General features: G+C 42.9%; 1 protein-coding gene across 1 annotated transcript in view; it reads right to left on the bottom strand.

The window, feature by feature from the left end:
* Window positions 1–17,116, bottom strand: part of KIF5C (kinesin family member 5C) — a 164,074-nt gene that overhangs the window by 71,281 nt on the left and 75,677 nt on the right. Inside the window, exons 5-10 of the mRNA XM_040229009.1 lie at window positions 14,009–14,057; window positions 13,694–13,749; window positions 12,942–13,029; window positions 8,922–9,046; window positions 6,242–6,346; window positions 5,748–5,896 (exon numbers count right to left, since the gene is read on the bottom strand). Of these exons, the coding sequence (XP_040084943.1) occupies window positions 5,748–5,896; window positions 6,242–6,346; window positions 8,922–9,046; window positions 12,942–13,029; window positions 13,694–13,749; window positions 14,009–14,057 (572 nt within the window). The remainder of the gene's footprint in view (window positions 1–5,747; window positions 5,897–6,241; window positions 6,347–8,921; window positions 9,047–12,941; window positions 13,030–13,693; window positions 13,750–14,008; window positions 14,058–17,116) is intronic.

Raw genomic sequence — 17,116 nt, 5'->3', positions numbered from 1 at the left:
TACATACTATATTGATACAACAAAATACCGTATACCTATGAAAAATAAACTGCTCATAATCTAACAATGTAGGGATAACAAAGATAACAATGTTGCATAAAAGTAGCCAGATACAAAACAATACTGTATGTCTTTATTTGTAAACAGTTCAAGGACAGCAAATAGTTATCTATGTTGACAGAAATCAGGATGCCATCTACCCCTGAGAGTTGGGTACTGACTGGGAGGGTGTGAAACAGAGGTTTCTAAGATGCTGGGTTTCTAAGACAGATACATGTGTATGTACATTTGTTAAATTTTTACTGAGTTGCATACTTATATTTACTTTACTATATGCGTGTTATACTCAACATAAGTAAGTTAAGAAAAATAAACTGATGTGTAAAGAAATCAAATCAGATAAGAATTTCCAGATTGTGAAATAAATAAGAGCTACTAAGAGACAGTAAATGTCTATGCCTCAATAATTGCCTATACTCATCTTTCTGGCCAAGATCATTTCTAAATGATACAGAAACTACATACTATTGGAGTTTCTTCAAATTACCTTGGCCTCCCCTGGAAAAGCCAGGAAGATGTTTACTCTTGGTACCTTCTTACCTCTTGTTTTTCAACATTTTCCTTCCCTCTCGCAGTTGGACAAGGAGCTCTAGACAAACCCAGACCTCCAATGTATAGAATAAATCTGTAATGTATGATTCCACACTGTGACTGGTATATGCGAGAGACAAAGAGACTGAGGTCCTCCCACTGTGGGTTGGGAGAGGGGGTAGTCTAGCATCCCTTTCTATCAGTTAGGGTTCTCCAGAGAAACAGAACCAAGAGAACAGATATATAGATGGATGGATGAGTAGATACCCTATCTGATATATGCATAAGATATACCTTCCATCCATCTGTCTAGCTATCTATTTAAGGAAATTGGCTCACTGGAAACTCATGCAGAAACTGTTGCTGCATTCTTGAGGAAGAATTTCCTCTTCTCCAAAAAAACTCATTTTTTGCTCTTACAGCCTCCATCTGACTGGATGCGGCACACCTCTATTATGGAGGATAATATGTTTACTTAAAGTCAACTGCTGCTAGAGGGTAACCACATCTACAAAACACTTTCCTAACAACATCCAGGTCAGTGTTAGATTAAATAACGGGCTACTACAGCCTAATCAAGCTCCCACATGAAACCATCACACCTTCTACTCTATTCTAGGCCCTAGTTCCCATGTAAGACACCTAACGTTCTTCTGGAAATGTGCATGCCACAAAGCACCTTCCCATTCCCCGGTAAGGCCATTTCCCTGCATGTGAGTGGGGGATGTAGGGAAGCAGAAACCAAGAGCTTTAAATTTGGTCTTTTGAAAAACTCTAGTCTCCCAAGAAATATTAAGAAATGATCAACCTGGATGAGGTTTTGATATCCAGGTAAATTAACTGTCATCCACAATACCTCATCCTCCAAAGAGCAAAAATTAACCTATGAGTGTTTTGGCAACAGGCTCTCCAACGGAACCGATTTGAGTATTAATCCATTGTATGTCAAAACTGTAGCCAAGCGTCTCCCTTGGCCAAAGCCCTTGCTCTGGTCCTGCAGGGAACTTGTCAAGCTCTGCACACATGCGTGTTGCACGTACACCATTCAGGCTCTGCCTAATCCCGCTACCATCAAACAGCATGAAACGGCAGTTTTGTGTTTTTTTCCTGAAAAGTGCATATTAGAAAAAGAAAAAAGAATATCACTTTTCCTAAACTATCCATTCTTCTTTCACATTTAACACATAAAATAAAGCCTCTGAATTATTCATGCTGGATCAAAACACTTGGTGTCAATGATGTGCTGATTCAGGCTATTTCTAAACTGGTCTGCCCCCAGGGGCCTCCCCTTTTCCTCATTATTGCCCCAAATCAAGGTACACTAAACAGGCTTCCGAGATAATTGGGATTTGAGTTTATACTTCTAAAACTTCAAAATATCCTTTACGAATGATGCTATAAAGTACTTTGGAAGAGTAATTAAAGACTAGAAAATGAAACGCCAGAAGCCAGATGAAAAAGAAGAATCAATGAAACTGCTTTAATTTGAGTCCCCAACCCTTAAAGCTGCCAAGTGTTCAGCTTCCTGACAGAGGACAGCTCTTTGACTCTCCATCGCCTGGAAATTCAAGTATTGCCTCCTCAACCAGATTGAAAGCTCTATGACAACTCAGGAAATGGCTTTACCACTTTCCTAGCACAATGCAGGGCATTCAGGGGACACAGAGCGACAGGCCTGACCCACGAGAAGAGCCACCATCACGGAAATCAAGAAACAGACACAGTGAAATCTTTTCCTTTCAATTCTAGGACGTCATCTAGAATCCTGCAGAGTGTGGACTCGGAAGCTGCCCTCAGGCCTCCGTACACTCCGTCATGTTCCTACTGCTTCAAAGGACCTACTACTGTTTTATTCAGAACATCAATACAGTATGGCTCAACAACAGTATGGTTCTTGAAAGAACCATGTGGTGATAACTAGGGAACTTCGTGCTGCCCGTAGGTGTGGCCACCCTGCAGCAAGAACATGAACACTCATTACACTGAATTTGGGAGGTGCCCGGCAGTCTTTTGAGTTCAAAGTGCTTAATCTCATTAGCTATCAGTACCATGTCAAATCTGAGGTTCAGACTCATATCTGCTGTGTGACTGGGTTCAATGTGTGCATTTAACAATAAAGCAAATATTGGCCCCGTAAGAAGTTAGATGTCCTTAAAGAATCCATTAACTAACTTGAAGATGGAGGAAAGGGAACAAAAACATAACACATTTCTAACTATAAGCAGAAAAACAAATCAGATCTAAACCTCAACCAATTTTTGGACATTGTGGTGTCATAGTACAGCAACTGCCCTAATGTTCTGGGATTCCTACATAATAAGCACTAGATTCGTCTGCTCATTCGTTTGATGACGTTTGTCTGCTGACCACCTACTGTGTCCCCGTTGTCCTAGGTGCTTGTTGGTGCCACTTACTGATGCTGGTCATAAATTAATTCTTATCCTCATGGAGCCCAGTATTCAGATGACTCTGAGAAAAGATTACAAACCAACCTATTTCATTTGAAAATATAATTGACCTACTATTTATTTCCTGGCATCCCAAATTATCAGCATTTAATTATCAGATTATCAGACTTCGTTCATCATCCATTGCAGAAATCTAATTCTACTGCTTCATTCAGTCCTGATCCTTACATTAAAGCTGTATCCTGTACCTTGTGTCACGTTTGGCCCAGCCACATGCATGACTGTGACTTTCCCAAGCCTGTTCAAAGACAGAGGAAAGAAGGAACTTGCAATTACTGGACACCATATTCCGTGCCAGCCCTTGTGCTGAGTGAAACCTGAAGCAACTCATCTAATCCTCCCAATAACTTTCAGAAGTAGGTGTTATTGTATTATTTTTTTTTTTCCTACAGGCAAAGAGACTGAGGTTCCAAGAGAAGGAAAGGGGAGAAAAAAGTCAGGAGCAGAGCTGAGGTTCAAAGCTGGAGTAACCGGCCCCAGAGGCCCATGCTCATCTAGATCCCTGATCAAGCAGCCCGCTGCGGGTCAGGTGATACAGTCTCAGTCCAGTAACAGCTCACAGTTTACCAGCTTTGTGGCCTCAGGGGCAGGACCTGATGGCTTGGAGCCTAGATCTCAATCCCATCCTCTGTACAAAGGGAAGAGACACCTACCTGACACAATTTCCATGAGGATTCTGACATGTCCGGCACATGCTAGTTCCTTCAAAAAAGTGCTAGTGATAATGATGATGCTATGATGGCCTCACTGAGATTAGAAGAAAGCAAATCATCATTTTCACTGATACCGAAAACTCTTCCTCTACACAGCCGCGACATGCCCACCACCAACCACAGCCTTGAGACAGAGCCTGTGCCCCAGGAAGACTCTGGGTTGCAAAGATGTAAAGTATCTTTGCTTTATGAGTGGGAATATTTTTTTAAAGAGATGTTCCCTTTATAAATGCATCCAGGGCTGGTTTCCTCTTCAGAGGAAACTGTCAAAGCTTAAGTCTAAGAAACCAGGAGAGGGGCTTCCCTGGCGGCGCAGTGGGTAAGACTCCGCGGTTCTAGTGCAGGTGGCACAGGTCCCACCCTGGCTGGGGAAGGGATATCCCACATGCCGCACGACGTGAGAAACCAAGAGAGATGGGGAAGGCAGGATGATCACCACAGTATTCTATGCTTCTCACAAGCAGATACTGGTTTATAGGTATCCCGTGACCCTTAAGAAAAGAAGGTGTTATCCTTCTGCAACCCACTGACCTAAGCATTTGGCTAATTAAGGAAGTGATTTCAGAGGAAATAAAGGACCCAAATCCAATTTAAGAGATATATTAGTTCTACAACAGTTCAGTGTGATTATTATTTATTCAGACATCCCACAGGTGCCATAACTGGTTAATTCTATGTTCTGTGAGGGTTCAGGAAATGACTGGGGTTTAATGTGGTTTCAACAAGCCATAACAATCTCCCATACAGAATGCCCACCACCATCTGTCTTTTCTCTAGGCATCTTAAACCACTTCTCAGGCATAACCACACACTCCTGGGAGAAGGGAGTGCTCCGGGCATAAGGCAGAGCCTGAAGAGAACTGGTAACTTGTCCAAAGATAACACAGTTGCATGAAGGGGATGATGTCAGTAAGTCTGCATCTCCCAACCTCAGCTCTGGGCTCAGCCCACTGAGCACAGAAGATGCCCAGAATCGCCCCATCCACAGTACGCAAGCACTCTAGGGACTAGCACTCCAGGCAGCCATGCAGGGAGGATGGAGCTCAGCACCACTGGCCGACAGACCATGACTGAAGGTCAAGAAAGGAAGGGATGGGACTTCCCTGGTGGTCCGGTGATTAAGAATCCTCCTTCCGATGCAGGGGACACAGGTTCGACCCCTGGTGGGGAACTAAGATCTCACATGCCGCAGGACAACTAAGCCTGCTCACACAGCCAGAGAAGCCTGCACACCGCCGCAATGAAAACCCAGCAGAGCCAAAAGAAAAGGAAGGGATGAGCTAATGCGTACCGGGGAATGCTGCTGGAGGATTACTGGCTATCCCTGCTGCCTACCTAGTAACACTCCCACACACCTAGGAAATGTCCTTCAGACATTTCTGAAGACAAGAAGATGAGGCCATCCTCCCCTTTCCTTAGCATATAGCTGTATTTCTTACCCCCAGGGTGAGCATCGGGACTTCTTCTCCCTGCTCTTTAACATTTAGTCTATCAGCAAATTTGCAATAGATTCCAAATATTGTAGTTGTTACTGGTGGTAGTAGCAGTACTACCACTTGTAACTGGTAGTTACCAGTCTTGAGTTGAATATGCTTGAACCCGAGAGTTAAGGTTTAATTCCATGAACCTGAGAGTCAGACTTAATTCCATGAAGAACCTGTGAGTTAGAATTAATTCCATGAAAACAAAACTAAAATTCCACTGAATTACCATCAATCACATCTATAATATGCTTGGATTTTTTTTTAACATCATACCTTTGATAAGACATATTCATACCTATTGTTTTAAAACATAATTTTTCTTTCGGCCTCAGTACATGATGCCTCAAGTTTTACAGGTCACCTGCTAGATGCAAATTACTAACAGGCTGCTTGCCCCCTCCCTCTGCTTCCTCTCTGACCTAAGCGCCTCACCACTCACCCCTAACACCTAAGACCCAGCTCAGAGCACAGGTTACGAAGGTGACGCCCACCTTTGTCCAAACATGAGCGTTGACTTGGTCTCAGCTTCATTGAAGACTGAGGGAGAGCAGCAAATGACGATGGTGGTTCTACAGTTCCCACCCAGAGAGTCCTGAAGAATCCGAGTCATCTTGCTGTCCCGGTATGGCACGTGTGTTTTCTATTTAGAAAAAGAAAAAACACTGTCTGCTACAGCCAATTCAAAGAGAAAATACAGAGGCCAGCAAGTTAGTGATGGGAACTGGGCTTAGAAACATGTACAATAAAAATCTGTGGCCTGGTCTTTGCATCTTGCCGTGGGACCTGGGTCACATGAAATTAGCATCACCATTCACACACTTTAATGAGCGAGATTTCCCTGAAAGCAGGGTGTCCATAGCCAGGATTCCCCCTGTCCCTTTCCAAACAAAAACAAATGAATAGCCGGGGTGTGCGGCAAGAGTACACGGACCCAAGAGGCAACTTTTCAAGATATCATTTAATAGATGGGGACACGATCACTTACCGTCCCTTCTGCCAAAGCAGAGATCACGTTTCCAAGAGCAGACAAAGACTTATTGATATTTTTAGCTTCATCGAGAACAGCTCCCTCAGCACCAGTTTTGCTGACCTACCAGAGAGAAGAGAAAGCAGTGAGCTACACAGGTGCACAGGTGCAGAGGAGAAAACTCCAACTCACAAGAGGGCACGTGTGCAGGAGGGAGCCGAGGTGAACCCTCCTGGAGTGCTGGGGGAAATACAAGTAAGAAGCACAGTGCCCGAGGCAGGGGATTGGTTCTCTCCTGTTGTCATTTTCCTCTCAATTAGGTTTTAGGGGAATGGCTGGGACACCTCGCGTGTAGAGCTGCAGATACTTCCCAGGGGACATCCATCTGGGGATGCCAGGCTCCAAAAGCACTGTCAGTGCAGAAAGGCTGGGGTCTTGTGAGACTGAACCATCCCCATGCTGGGGATGTGCAAAGAGAAAACTATGTCCTGGCCACAATGAATGGACATTACAAGCTCCAACTTCAAGCAAAGATCAAGAGGTGCTGGGGATGGTTATCCAGACTCTCTGTCCCTTCCCTACTTATTCCCTTAGTAAGAAAAAAAGGAGTAATCAGTCAAAGGGAAAAAGACTTGACAAGGCATGAAAAGTCAAAAAAATGTATATTACATAGTGAATCTGTCTTTTTTATCCATAGTTAGAGGAACCATGCACCATTCCTCCTCGGCTCTGTTATTACTGGTAATTTCGTATATACAGCATTTGCTCTGGGTACAAAGCAGATCACTGATGCTAGAGGCAAAAAAAAGGGAACTCAACATGACTCATAGCTCTGCTGACTGGACCAAAGACACAGGGTGGGGGTGGCTGCTCTCTAAAGAAAGAACAGTGGGGAAAAGATTTTAAATTGTGCGAAGATGGATTTCAGTTACATATAAAGGAGGAACTCCCAATGATAGAGATGAATGCATGTCCGAGGGGCACGGGAGGGGTTTTTCAAAGAAAAATTCAAGCATTTCTCCAGAGATTGTGTGTGAGTCCCCTGCTTACAGATGGAGAAATCACAGAGCTGCCGGCTCACAAATAGTAACAGTCTATTCATGGTGTTTAAGGTGCTTTCACATTTCAGCATCTCGGCTCCATGAAATATGCAAGACAAGTACAATCACCTTCCTTTAACAGACAAGAAAAATTTGAGCTCCGGGCATGTCAAATTGCTCACCCAAGCGAAGAACACATTTTGGGGAGATGGGACTAAGCCCCAGAGCTCTGCTCTACTAGATCACTCTGACACATTCATGCGGATACATCTAGGGCAAGGAACACAGATACGAGCAGAGGAAACAACTTGTAGGTCCACACCTTTAAAACACCTCATAAATATCATAAGCAATAACCGCCAATGCTGCACAGGCTCCACTCTCAGCTGCCTGCATGAAGCACTTTCCCACTGCATTTAGGCCCTGAGTACTTATCTCTGTTCTCTAAAGGGAAATAGGGCAAGCTCGGGATGAGGCAAAGGATCCCTAAGAGCTTTGTCTGGACCCACAGGACAGGTGGGGCAGCAAAGTAGATGTCGGCTGCTAATGGCCGGTCTAGAGGTGAGCAACGCTACTCTCTGCTCCTGTGCTGGTGGGCGTCTATTTAATTACAGTTTCAAGCTGGGCCAGAACGATTTTCAAGTCCCAGTTAGGACTATCCAGGCGATCTTCTGCTCCAAGCTGTACAAATGCGGACAGGAGAACCACCCAAGTAGCCATTACTTACACAGAAGACAGTGGCCATAACTTGGTGTTCGGCAACTCAGTGGTGGGAGCAGTAAGTGGGGATCAATGACACAGTTCAGGAGACTGACTGAGCTTCAGGGCTGGCCCTGATGGGGACACATTCTGCATGACATCAGCGATGAGGTAGGCCACGGGGTACTGTGTGCAGAGACGTGCTCTATGACGTCACCCAAGGCCCGCATTGCCCCCACTAGGGTGTGGCCACAGGAGCCTTCAGTGGTGCTGGGGAGGTGAGGCGGGAAGGCAGGGGCCAGGTGCTGGGAAGTCTATTGGAGTGTGCCTGGAAGAGAACTGACAGGGTCCAGATGCCGAAAGAAAATCCTGACAAAATCACAGAACGGTCAGGGCTTGTGGCTAAATGTGGGCTTCAGGCCCTGTAACCTGAAGGGAGTGAGGCTGCCCATGCAGGGCTGGGGCAGTTCACGCCTGCTGGAGAGAGAAGCCAGGAAGGCAGGGAGAGCCCCACGTTCCAGATCTTTTATCAGCAAACAAACCTGCAGAGGCAAGCCTGCCACATTCCAATGGCAAAGCCCCTTCCTGGCCTATTCGAATCTGTTACAACACTGAGATTTTTCCTGCTCTCTGAAGTTCACGTCCCTCCCACCTTTGAATAGCTGCCTTCACCAGGCTAAGTTCACACTAAACACTCGCCTCGTGTCATCATCAGAGTCTACTAGGCATAAATCAGGGTTTGCATTCAAACACCTTCTGTGACGTGAATAGGGAACTTCAGGACCAGAAAAGAAAGAGCAGGGAAAGGAAGGTTAAATTTAATAACATCTTGGCACAACATCAGAAACTTTAAAAGCTCTTTAAAACCAGGGACTAGAAAGACATAAAAATTATACCACTGCACACTGAAGCAAATTGCAGGGGGAAACTGTGGATAATACAAATAAAGAACCAATTACCTTTTCACTCCCAGCCAAATCAACTAGATAAAGCTTCCCACTGAGTTTTTTTTCAGTCTCTACATTTTCTTGCTTAATATTAATCAGGAAGATACTGTGACTTCTAGAGCTGTGTTCATTCATGTCTGAAAAGGAAAAGAGTTTACTGCTCTACAGAGAACACATAAATTTAGTAGTAAGCCTCTCAATCAAAAATACAACAAATCATGCCTAATAGCTCCATTTCTTTTTAAGTCCATTCAATTTTAAAAAATTATCTGAGACCACTTCTTCCAAAAAACAATGCTCATTCGAGAAATGAAAGATTTAAAATACCTTCACGTGGCAGAGAAATTAATCTAAAAATTGAGGCCAGTGGCTTAAGACAACAGATTGTCAAGCTCTGCCTGAAGTGTCCGTCCTCCAGCATTCCAGTCTGACTGTCCAGTCTGACTCTCTCCTTAAAGAGCTCAAGGCTTCCTCCTCTGCCTTACTTTAAGTCCCTCAGCCTTGATCACCATGATTAGTACCTGACGTATTCCATCTTCTTCATGTGTGCAGGCCTTGACTTACCAGTGATATCACAACCTTTCTTAAGGAAGAATTATGACTTTACTAAAGAAGGATTAAGACATACATTTCTTTTATAACCCATGCTAGGAACATAGAAAGTCTCAGAGATGAAATATGCTTCATTAGAACCAAGTAACAAAAAGCAAAATCTTCTTGGATCTTGGTCTTTGTTCACCAGGCAGACAAGGACCCCAGTGACTGTCTTATTCAACTCACGTTGGTAATCAGTTCTCAAAACCATCTAACCAGACTATGTGGGGGGAAAAAAATCCTAAAAGTTTCCAGAAAAATGTTAGAACTAATGAATTTGGCAGGATATAAAAGCAATACATAAAAATCAGTTGCATTATATATTATGATAATGAACAATCCAAAAAGGAAATTAACAATTCCATTTAAAATAGGAAAAAAGAATAAGATACTTAGGAATAAATTTAACCAAGAAAATGAAAGGCAAATAATGAAAACTATGAAATGCTGCCAAAAGAAATGAAAGAATACACAAGTAAATGGAAAGCTAATCTTGTTCTTGGATTAAAAGACTTAATATTGTTAAGAAGTCCATACTACCAACAGATTTAATACAATCTCTATCAAAATCCCAATGATATTATTTATAGAAATAGAGAAGTGCATTCTAACATTCATATGGAATGTCAAGGGACCCTGGATAGCCAAAACAATCCTTAAAAAGAACAAAGTTAAAGATCTCACACTTAATGATTTCAAAACTTACTACAAAGTTATGGTAATCAAAACAGTGTGGTATTGTCATAAAAGCAGACATACAGACCAATAAGACAGAATAGAAAGCCTAGAAATAAAACCTCACATGATATGGTCAAGGAATTTTTGACAAGCATGTCAAGACCATTCCGTGGGGAAAGAATAGTCTCTTCACCAAACTGAAAACTGGATATCCACATGCAAGAATGAAGTTGGTCTCTCTCCTTAGGTCATATATAAAAGTTAACTCAAAAAGGATAAAAAGTCTGAATGTAAAAGTTAAAACTATAAAACCTTAGAAGAAAGCATAGGCGAAAAGGTTCATGACACTGGATTTGGCAATAATTTGGATATGAGACCAAAAAACAAACCACAACAGCAACAAAAAATAATGTAACTTCATCAAATGTAAAACACTGTGTATGAAAGGACACTGTCAAAAGAGTGAAAAGGCAACCCACAGAATGACAGAAAATATCTGCAATCATGTATCTGATAAGGGGTTGAGATCCAGAATATATACAGAATTTCTACAAATAAACAACAACAAAAGCTGAACAACCTAATTTTTAAAAACAGAGCGAAGGACCTGAATAGCATTGCTCCAGAGAAGATGCATGATGGCCAAGAAGCATATGAAAAGATGCTCAACATCACTAATCATTCAGGAAATGCAAATCAAAAATCTCAATAGATACCATTTTACATCATTACACAATAGATGACTATTAAAAAGAAAACAAAAATAGAGAATAAGAAGTGTCAGCAAGGATGTGAGAAACTGAAATTCTTGCACACTGTTAGTGGGAATGCAAAATGGTACACTTGCAATGGAAAACAATATAGCTGTTCCTTAAAAAATTAAAAGTAGAATTACCATGTGACCCAACAATTCTACTTCTGGGTGTATATACCCAAAAAACAACTAAAAGCAAGAACTTGAACAGATGCTTAAATACCCATGTTCACAGCAACACTATTCACAACAGCCAAAAGGCAGAAGCAATACAATGTCTATCTATGGATGAACGGATAAACAAAATGTGGTGTATGCATACAATGGAACATTACTCTGCCTGATAAAAAGGAAGGGGACTCTGATACATGCTACAGCATGAATGAATCTTGAGGACCCTGTGCTAAGTGAAACAAGCATGTCACAAGAGGACTTGTATCATTCCACTTATATGAAGTACCTAGAGTTGTCAAATTCATTGAGACAGGAAGTAGGACAATGGTTAATAGGGGTTGGGAGGAAGGAGTATGGTACAGGCTGTTATTATTCAATGGGTATGCAGTTTCACTTTGGGATAATTAAAAATTCTGGAAATAGGAAATGGTAATGGTTGCAAATATTGTGAATGTACTTAATGCCACTAAACTGGACACTTAAAAGAGGTTACAATGGTATTGTACATTATGCATAATATAACAAAATTTAAAAGAAAACATCTTACCAGAATAAGAAAAAACAGTACAATGTTCTGTACCAACAGTTCTGAAGCAGAGGGCCAAGACAGATTATCAGGTATATCACAGATAATTCATAACTAGAGAAACAGAGTGGAAGCTTCTTTACAAGAGAGGCTGTTAGTGTAAGTGTATCATTCTTTCTGTAAGTGTCTAAGCAGAAGAGAAAGAAATAGGGTTTAACCCATACTGTTTACAAGTCTAGGCTCATGTATGGAACTTGCCACATAGATGACTGTCATCTGATACATGCGTTGAAGTAGAGAAACAGCTGAGAATTACAGTTCTGGATCAAAAAATCATAGAACCAGTCAACAACCAAGCAGTGCTTGAATCTCTTCTACACCATGCCGAGGACTCACTACCTCTCCAGGTAGCAGGCTTTACGTGAAGCAGCTATAAGGACAAGGGTTTTTCTTGTAGTAGGTCAAAATCTGCCTCTCCGTAGTATCAACTGTCCTGGATGGTCTACTCGTTCAGATCAAACAAAGCAAGCTGCCCCTCTGAAGGTCAGCACCTTGAAGACATCAAGACTGTGTTAAGATATATCCACATGCCCTGCCCAGATAAGTTTCTCGCTTCAAAGCTAGAAATTCTTTGTTCTTTCAGGAGATCTTCACAAGACGTCACTCGCATTAGTCCCTGCCCCTCTGAATAAGACAGACATCTTCTCATGGAGCCTCTGCAGCTCTAACACCACATGACCTGTTTCCCTGAGGAAGGCCCCACAAGGTCAACCAGCTGACCTGACTGTGTCTGTTATGGCCAAGGCAGCAAAGAGTTTACAAGAAAGCACCTGGCCCCAATTTCTGAGTTCCTCCGCGTCTTTCTTTTCCTTGTTTACAGAGGATATAAATCCAACATCGTTCCTGTTGATGTGTATGACTAGCATATAGAATCTGTCAGTTTGGATTTTTTTAAACAATAATAGAGTGAAAATAAATGAGCTTAGAAGCTTACTTTCTTCTGCCTTTAGTTGGCTGGCTGGTTGCTTACCCCAGTGTTCAGGCTCAGGCTGTTACCCAGGCCCAATGTCACCCAAAATTTCCAACAGGCCCTGGACAGCAGGAGGCGCTGTTTCAGGCGCTGTACCAGGACCTGCCCAGGCCCGCTGGTACTGCACACACCCTTGTGTCTGAGTGCCAGTCACTGCTTCATAACTGCCTTCCTGGGCATTATTCCATTTGGACCTCATTACCCGCAGCCGACCTGGCTGGTAGGCAGATGCCTGTGTCCTAGGTTAGAGGGGAGGAAACACCATGGCAGGCTTACTTGTTACAGCCACGTGGCGGTTTGCTTTGCCTTCGTCTATCACATCCATGACTTCCTCCGGGCTTGACACAAATCGCTCGGTGCAGCCCTGCAAGACAGCCAGAGCAAGCTGGTCACTGAAAACCTGAAAAGCAGCAAGACTTTAAAACAGCTAAACATTTTCCCACTTCTGGAACTGCAGTTGCAGAGAAAGGATACAGTGTCGACCCAAAAACTCTTCCTCCTCACCAAGGGCTTGAATTCTACATTCAAAAGAAGAAACACTGGGAAACCCAGAAGTTAACCATAAAAGAAATGCCAGATCTTAAGTACACAGTCACACGTAAGAGCAGGGGAGACAGAAAATAAAGAAGAAAACCAATGATAGAGAAAGAAATGGATGAAATCTTGCTTTGCCTTTCAATCTAGCCACCAACTTTAATTTAGATACTGAAGCTGTAGACATAACGCTACAATAGGCTTCTTCTAAGTGCCAAGTATGAACAACTGTACTCAATCCCAAAGCCTCTTTAAATGTGAATAATGTCGGTTCAGTTCTCTAGTTCTTACTTCCTGTGATCTGACATCTGGGATACACTTACATAGATACAACTGAAGAAATTAAATGCCAACTTTTTAACCAGATGAATATTAAATATAAGAAACAATTAAATATGGATATGTACTTTTTAGGTAATGTTCTGGGCATCTTAGGTAATAATTATGACAGTGGAGGGAAATCAATTGCATCATCAGTCAAGATTTCCTCATACCTTTACGTACGGGACTCTATTTTTATCTTCATGAACAGCCAAGTTTGTCTTGGATACTACAGAGACGATAATGATGACATGCAAAGAAGAAAAGAAAAGTTAAAGGCCCTGTATTGGAGGAAAAATAGAAATTGTTACAGAAGATAGGCGGATCTAATCTGCAGTAACTCAAGTTAAAGCTTTGGCTGAGAATAAGCAAACAGCCTGAAGGCAACAGAACGTCTCTATAAATTCCTGAAGCAGAAGGGCTGTAAAACATTTCAACCTCCCTGGACTGTAGTTACAGAACAAACGACAAGAATTCAGGTTACTCACCGTCAAGTAAGTCCCTGATTTTGTCCAGGTAGATCTCAAAATAGGAAACCTGATTAAAAACAAATTGATTTTGAAACAGAAATGCCACCCTGTATTTCAATAACATCATTATTAGAACTTTCAAAAGCTTTTCTGTCATGCTATGAAGAGTAAGAAGAAGGCTACAAAATGAAGATGCAGAGTCTAGAGGGGAAAGCTCCGGCCAACCCCCCGCCTCTCACTGGCCTCCTGCCTCCTGCTTGTCAGCTTGCTCTAAGGGTCCTTGCTCAGCGGCCCACCCCCCCACCCCCCGCATCAGAGATCCCCATGCTCCCAGCCACGTGTTGCTCACATCCTGTGCTAGTCTTATGGAAGACTCCACCTTTCACCTTAGATGAGCACTAAGCAAACTTCTAGGTATGACAACAGCTAGAGCAGAACATGTCCTTTGCAAGTAACTGTCAAAAAACCAGTAGGCCTCACCTTGGGCATGACACTGACAGCCTCATCAGACCAGGGAGGGGGCATGCTCCAGACATTCAGGTGAAGAAGGTGGGGAGGGGGGATAAGGGCCGTTGCTTAGAACCACAGAACCGGGAATAGGAAGAGAGCTGGTAGGAAGAGAGCGGGCCAGCTTTGGGGAGTCCAGGAAGGACTTGAACAAAATGTAACTTAATAAAAGACAGGTAATCTGTGAGAGGGAAAGGAAGCCTTCCAATGAATTATTCTCAAACCTCAGTCCCAGCACTGCCTGTACCAGCATCTCACTCGGCTTTTGTTTAAATTGCCCTGAACCCTACTGCAATCCTCCTCAATCAGAATCTCCAAGAATAGGATTTGGGAATCCACTTCTAAGCTCCCCAGGTGACCCTCACCCCAGGCTGACATCTGGGAACAACTCTAACTAGATATGTGATCTTGGAGATTTAATTCACGAGTAATCAAGAACCTAGACTTCAATGCTCCCATCTGTCATATGAAGCCACTGATACCAAAAATTCCCTCTAGGATTCTGTACTCTACCTACACTTGCCTTCTGCCAACCAGATCAACTTTTCCTTCCCTCAAGTTCATGGTTCCCACCCAATTCCCCCGCCCCGGAAATCTAAACAGAGGATCGAATCAAAAAGCTGTTTTCTAAAAAGCTGAAAAAATAGTCGTAAAGTGGGGATGCAACTGTACAGGTGAAACCTCACCCCTGCACCACCAGTCTTGGCTCTAGACCAGGCGAAGCGAAAACTCCCTAACCCAGCACTAGTCCCAACCCAGCTCAGTCCTGGTTCATTATCTTTCGTCGGTCTCAGCCTGGAACCTCCCGACTCCTCGTTTCTCTGAGATCTCGGGTCCTGGCTTCAAACCCTGGAATCTATAGCTGAGCATCCTCTCCCTAACAACCTCTGCCTGCTTGAATGCTGGTCAAATGGCCCTGTTACTGACTCTCTCTGTCACAGACACACCTACCTTACCCACTGCTCCAAAAAATTCTCCCTGAGGCCACAATTCTAGGGTCTGCTTGGTCTCTAAACCTTAGATATCTCTAACCCAGTCCTTCTGCAGCCCACTCAACCCCAGCTCCAACCCACTCTGTATTTCAGAATTGTCTGGTTTTCATTAAGACTTTTCTGTTAACTCTGAGATCTTAAGCATGTGTCCTTATTTCCACAGGTTACAAAGAAAATTAATGACACCTGAAGACCACTCGTGAAGTAGATATTAGCAAATCTGGCACTTAGAATCTTGTTCATATTTAATATAAGTATACAGAGAATTCTGATTTACTCATGTTTTACCATAGCAGATAGTGGTTTCTTGGGAGGGGGTGAATATTGTTATTTCTGTCACCTCAAATACTTTGTAAGACAAAATGGAAGAAAAATAAACAAGCATTTAAAAGCATGTTCAGAAATAATGTTTAAAACCTCTGTGAGGCTCACTTTAAGGATCAGATTTTCAATACTGTCTTAATCACGCCTTTTTTTCTTGATTAAGCCTGTCACTACTCAGTTCAAAATACAGAGTAATCAATAGCAAACTTGCCTACTTAACAATTATTATCTGTGAAGTAAGAGAACATAACTACAAATGCAGGACAGGACCCTAGATTGTAAAATTCTGCCCTTGACATGAGTGTCATTCCTCCTTTCCACCCTCCCTTCATGCTGGGGCTATTTTTATCTTAATAAGATTCTAATATGAGACCCTATTTTGAGGGCAATAATTGGTTTAACATCTTACTCCAGGATTATCCCATAAGTACCCTGCGGTGGTTCAAGGTATTTAAATGCAAACAGCCTTAAAGATGCATTAAGCTCCTAAATCTTGATCCCATCAAAGCAACAAGCTTCTGCATCCTCAGATATAAAGAACTCTGGCAAGGAGAAGCTGGCTTCAGCCAACAAAGGGAGCTGTAAGGAAAAAGATCTGCCAGCTGTACTTTATAAATGGGCAAACAGTTGTTGCCTTGTTTTTATATAATCTGGGGAAGGTACCACAGAAATGGGCTTCCCAGGTGGCTCTAGTGGTAAAGAACCTGCCTGCCAATGCAAGAGATAGAAGAGAGCAGGATTTGATCCCTGGGTTGGAAAGATCCCCTGGAGGAGGGCAGGGCAACCCACTCCAGTATCCTCGCCTGGAGAAACCCATGGACAGAGGAGCCTGGTGGGCTACAGTCCACAGGGTTTCAAAGAGTCGGACACGATAGAAGCGACTTAGCATGCACACACCACAGAAATAAGTGAAGGTAGAAATTTAATATAATGGAACAGGTACTACACGTGGGGTTGATCAGATCAGGAGTCTAATTTCAACTGTGCTGAGGACTTGATGTCCCTTGGGCCATTGGGCTCTGTATCTTTGAACTTCAGTTTCCTTAGGCCTAGGAGATGGATGGCATCACTGACTCAATGGACATGAGTCTGAGTAAACTCTGGGAGTTGGTGATGGACAGGGAGGCCTGGAATGCTACAGTCCAAGGGGTTGCAAAGAGTAGGACATGACTGAGCGACTGAACTGAACTGAACTGAGGCAGTTGGGTCCCAGTTTTCAAGGATCATCAGCCTCTTGGTTGATCTGCTCAGCTCCAAGTCATCTTAGAAATGCCCCCTTCTCCTCCCCATCCCCTTGTCAACC

This window comes from Oryx dammah, unplaced genomic scaffold (genome assembly GCF_014754425.2).
Source record: "Oryx dammah isolate SB20612 unplaced genomic scaffold, SCBI_Odam_1.1 HiC_scaffold_27, whole genome shotgun sequence".
In the NCBI taxonomy this organism is placed as follows: domain Eukaryota; kingdom Metazoa; phylum Chordata; class Mammalia; order Artiodactyla; family Bovidae; genus Oryx; species Oryx dammah.
The sequence above is the reverse complement of the archived record's forward strand: the minus strand, read 5'-3'. Positions and strand labels throughout refer to the sequence as shown.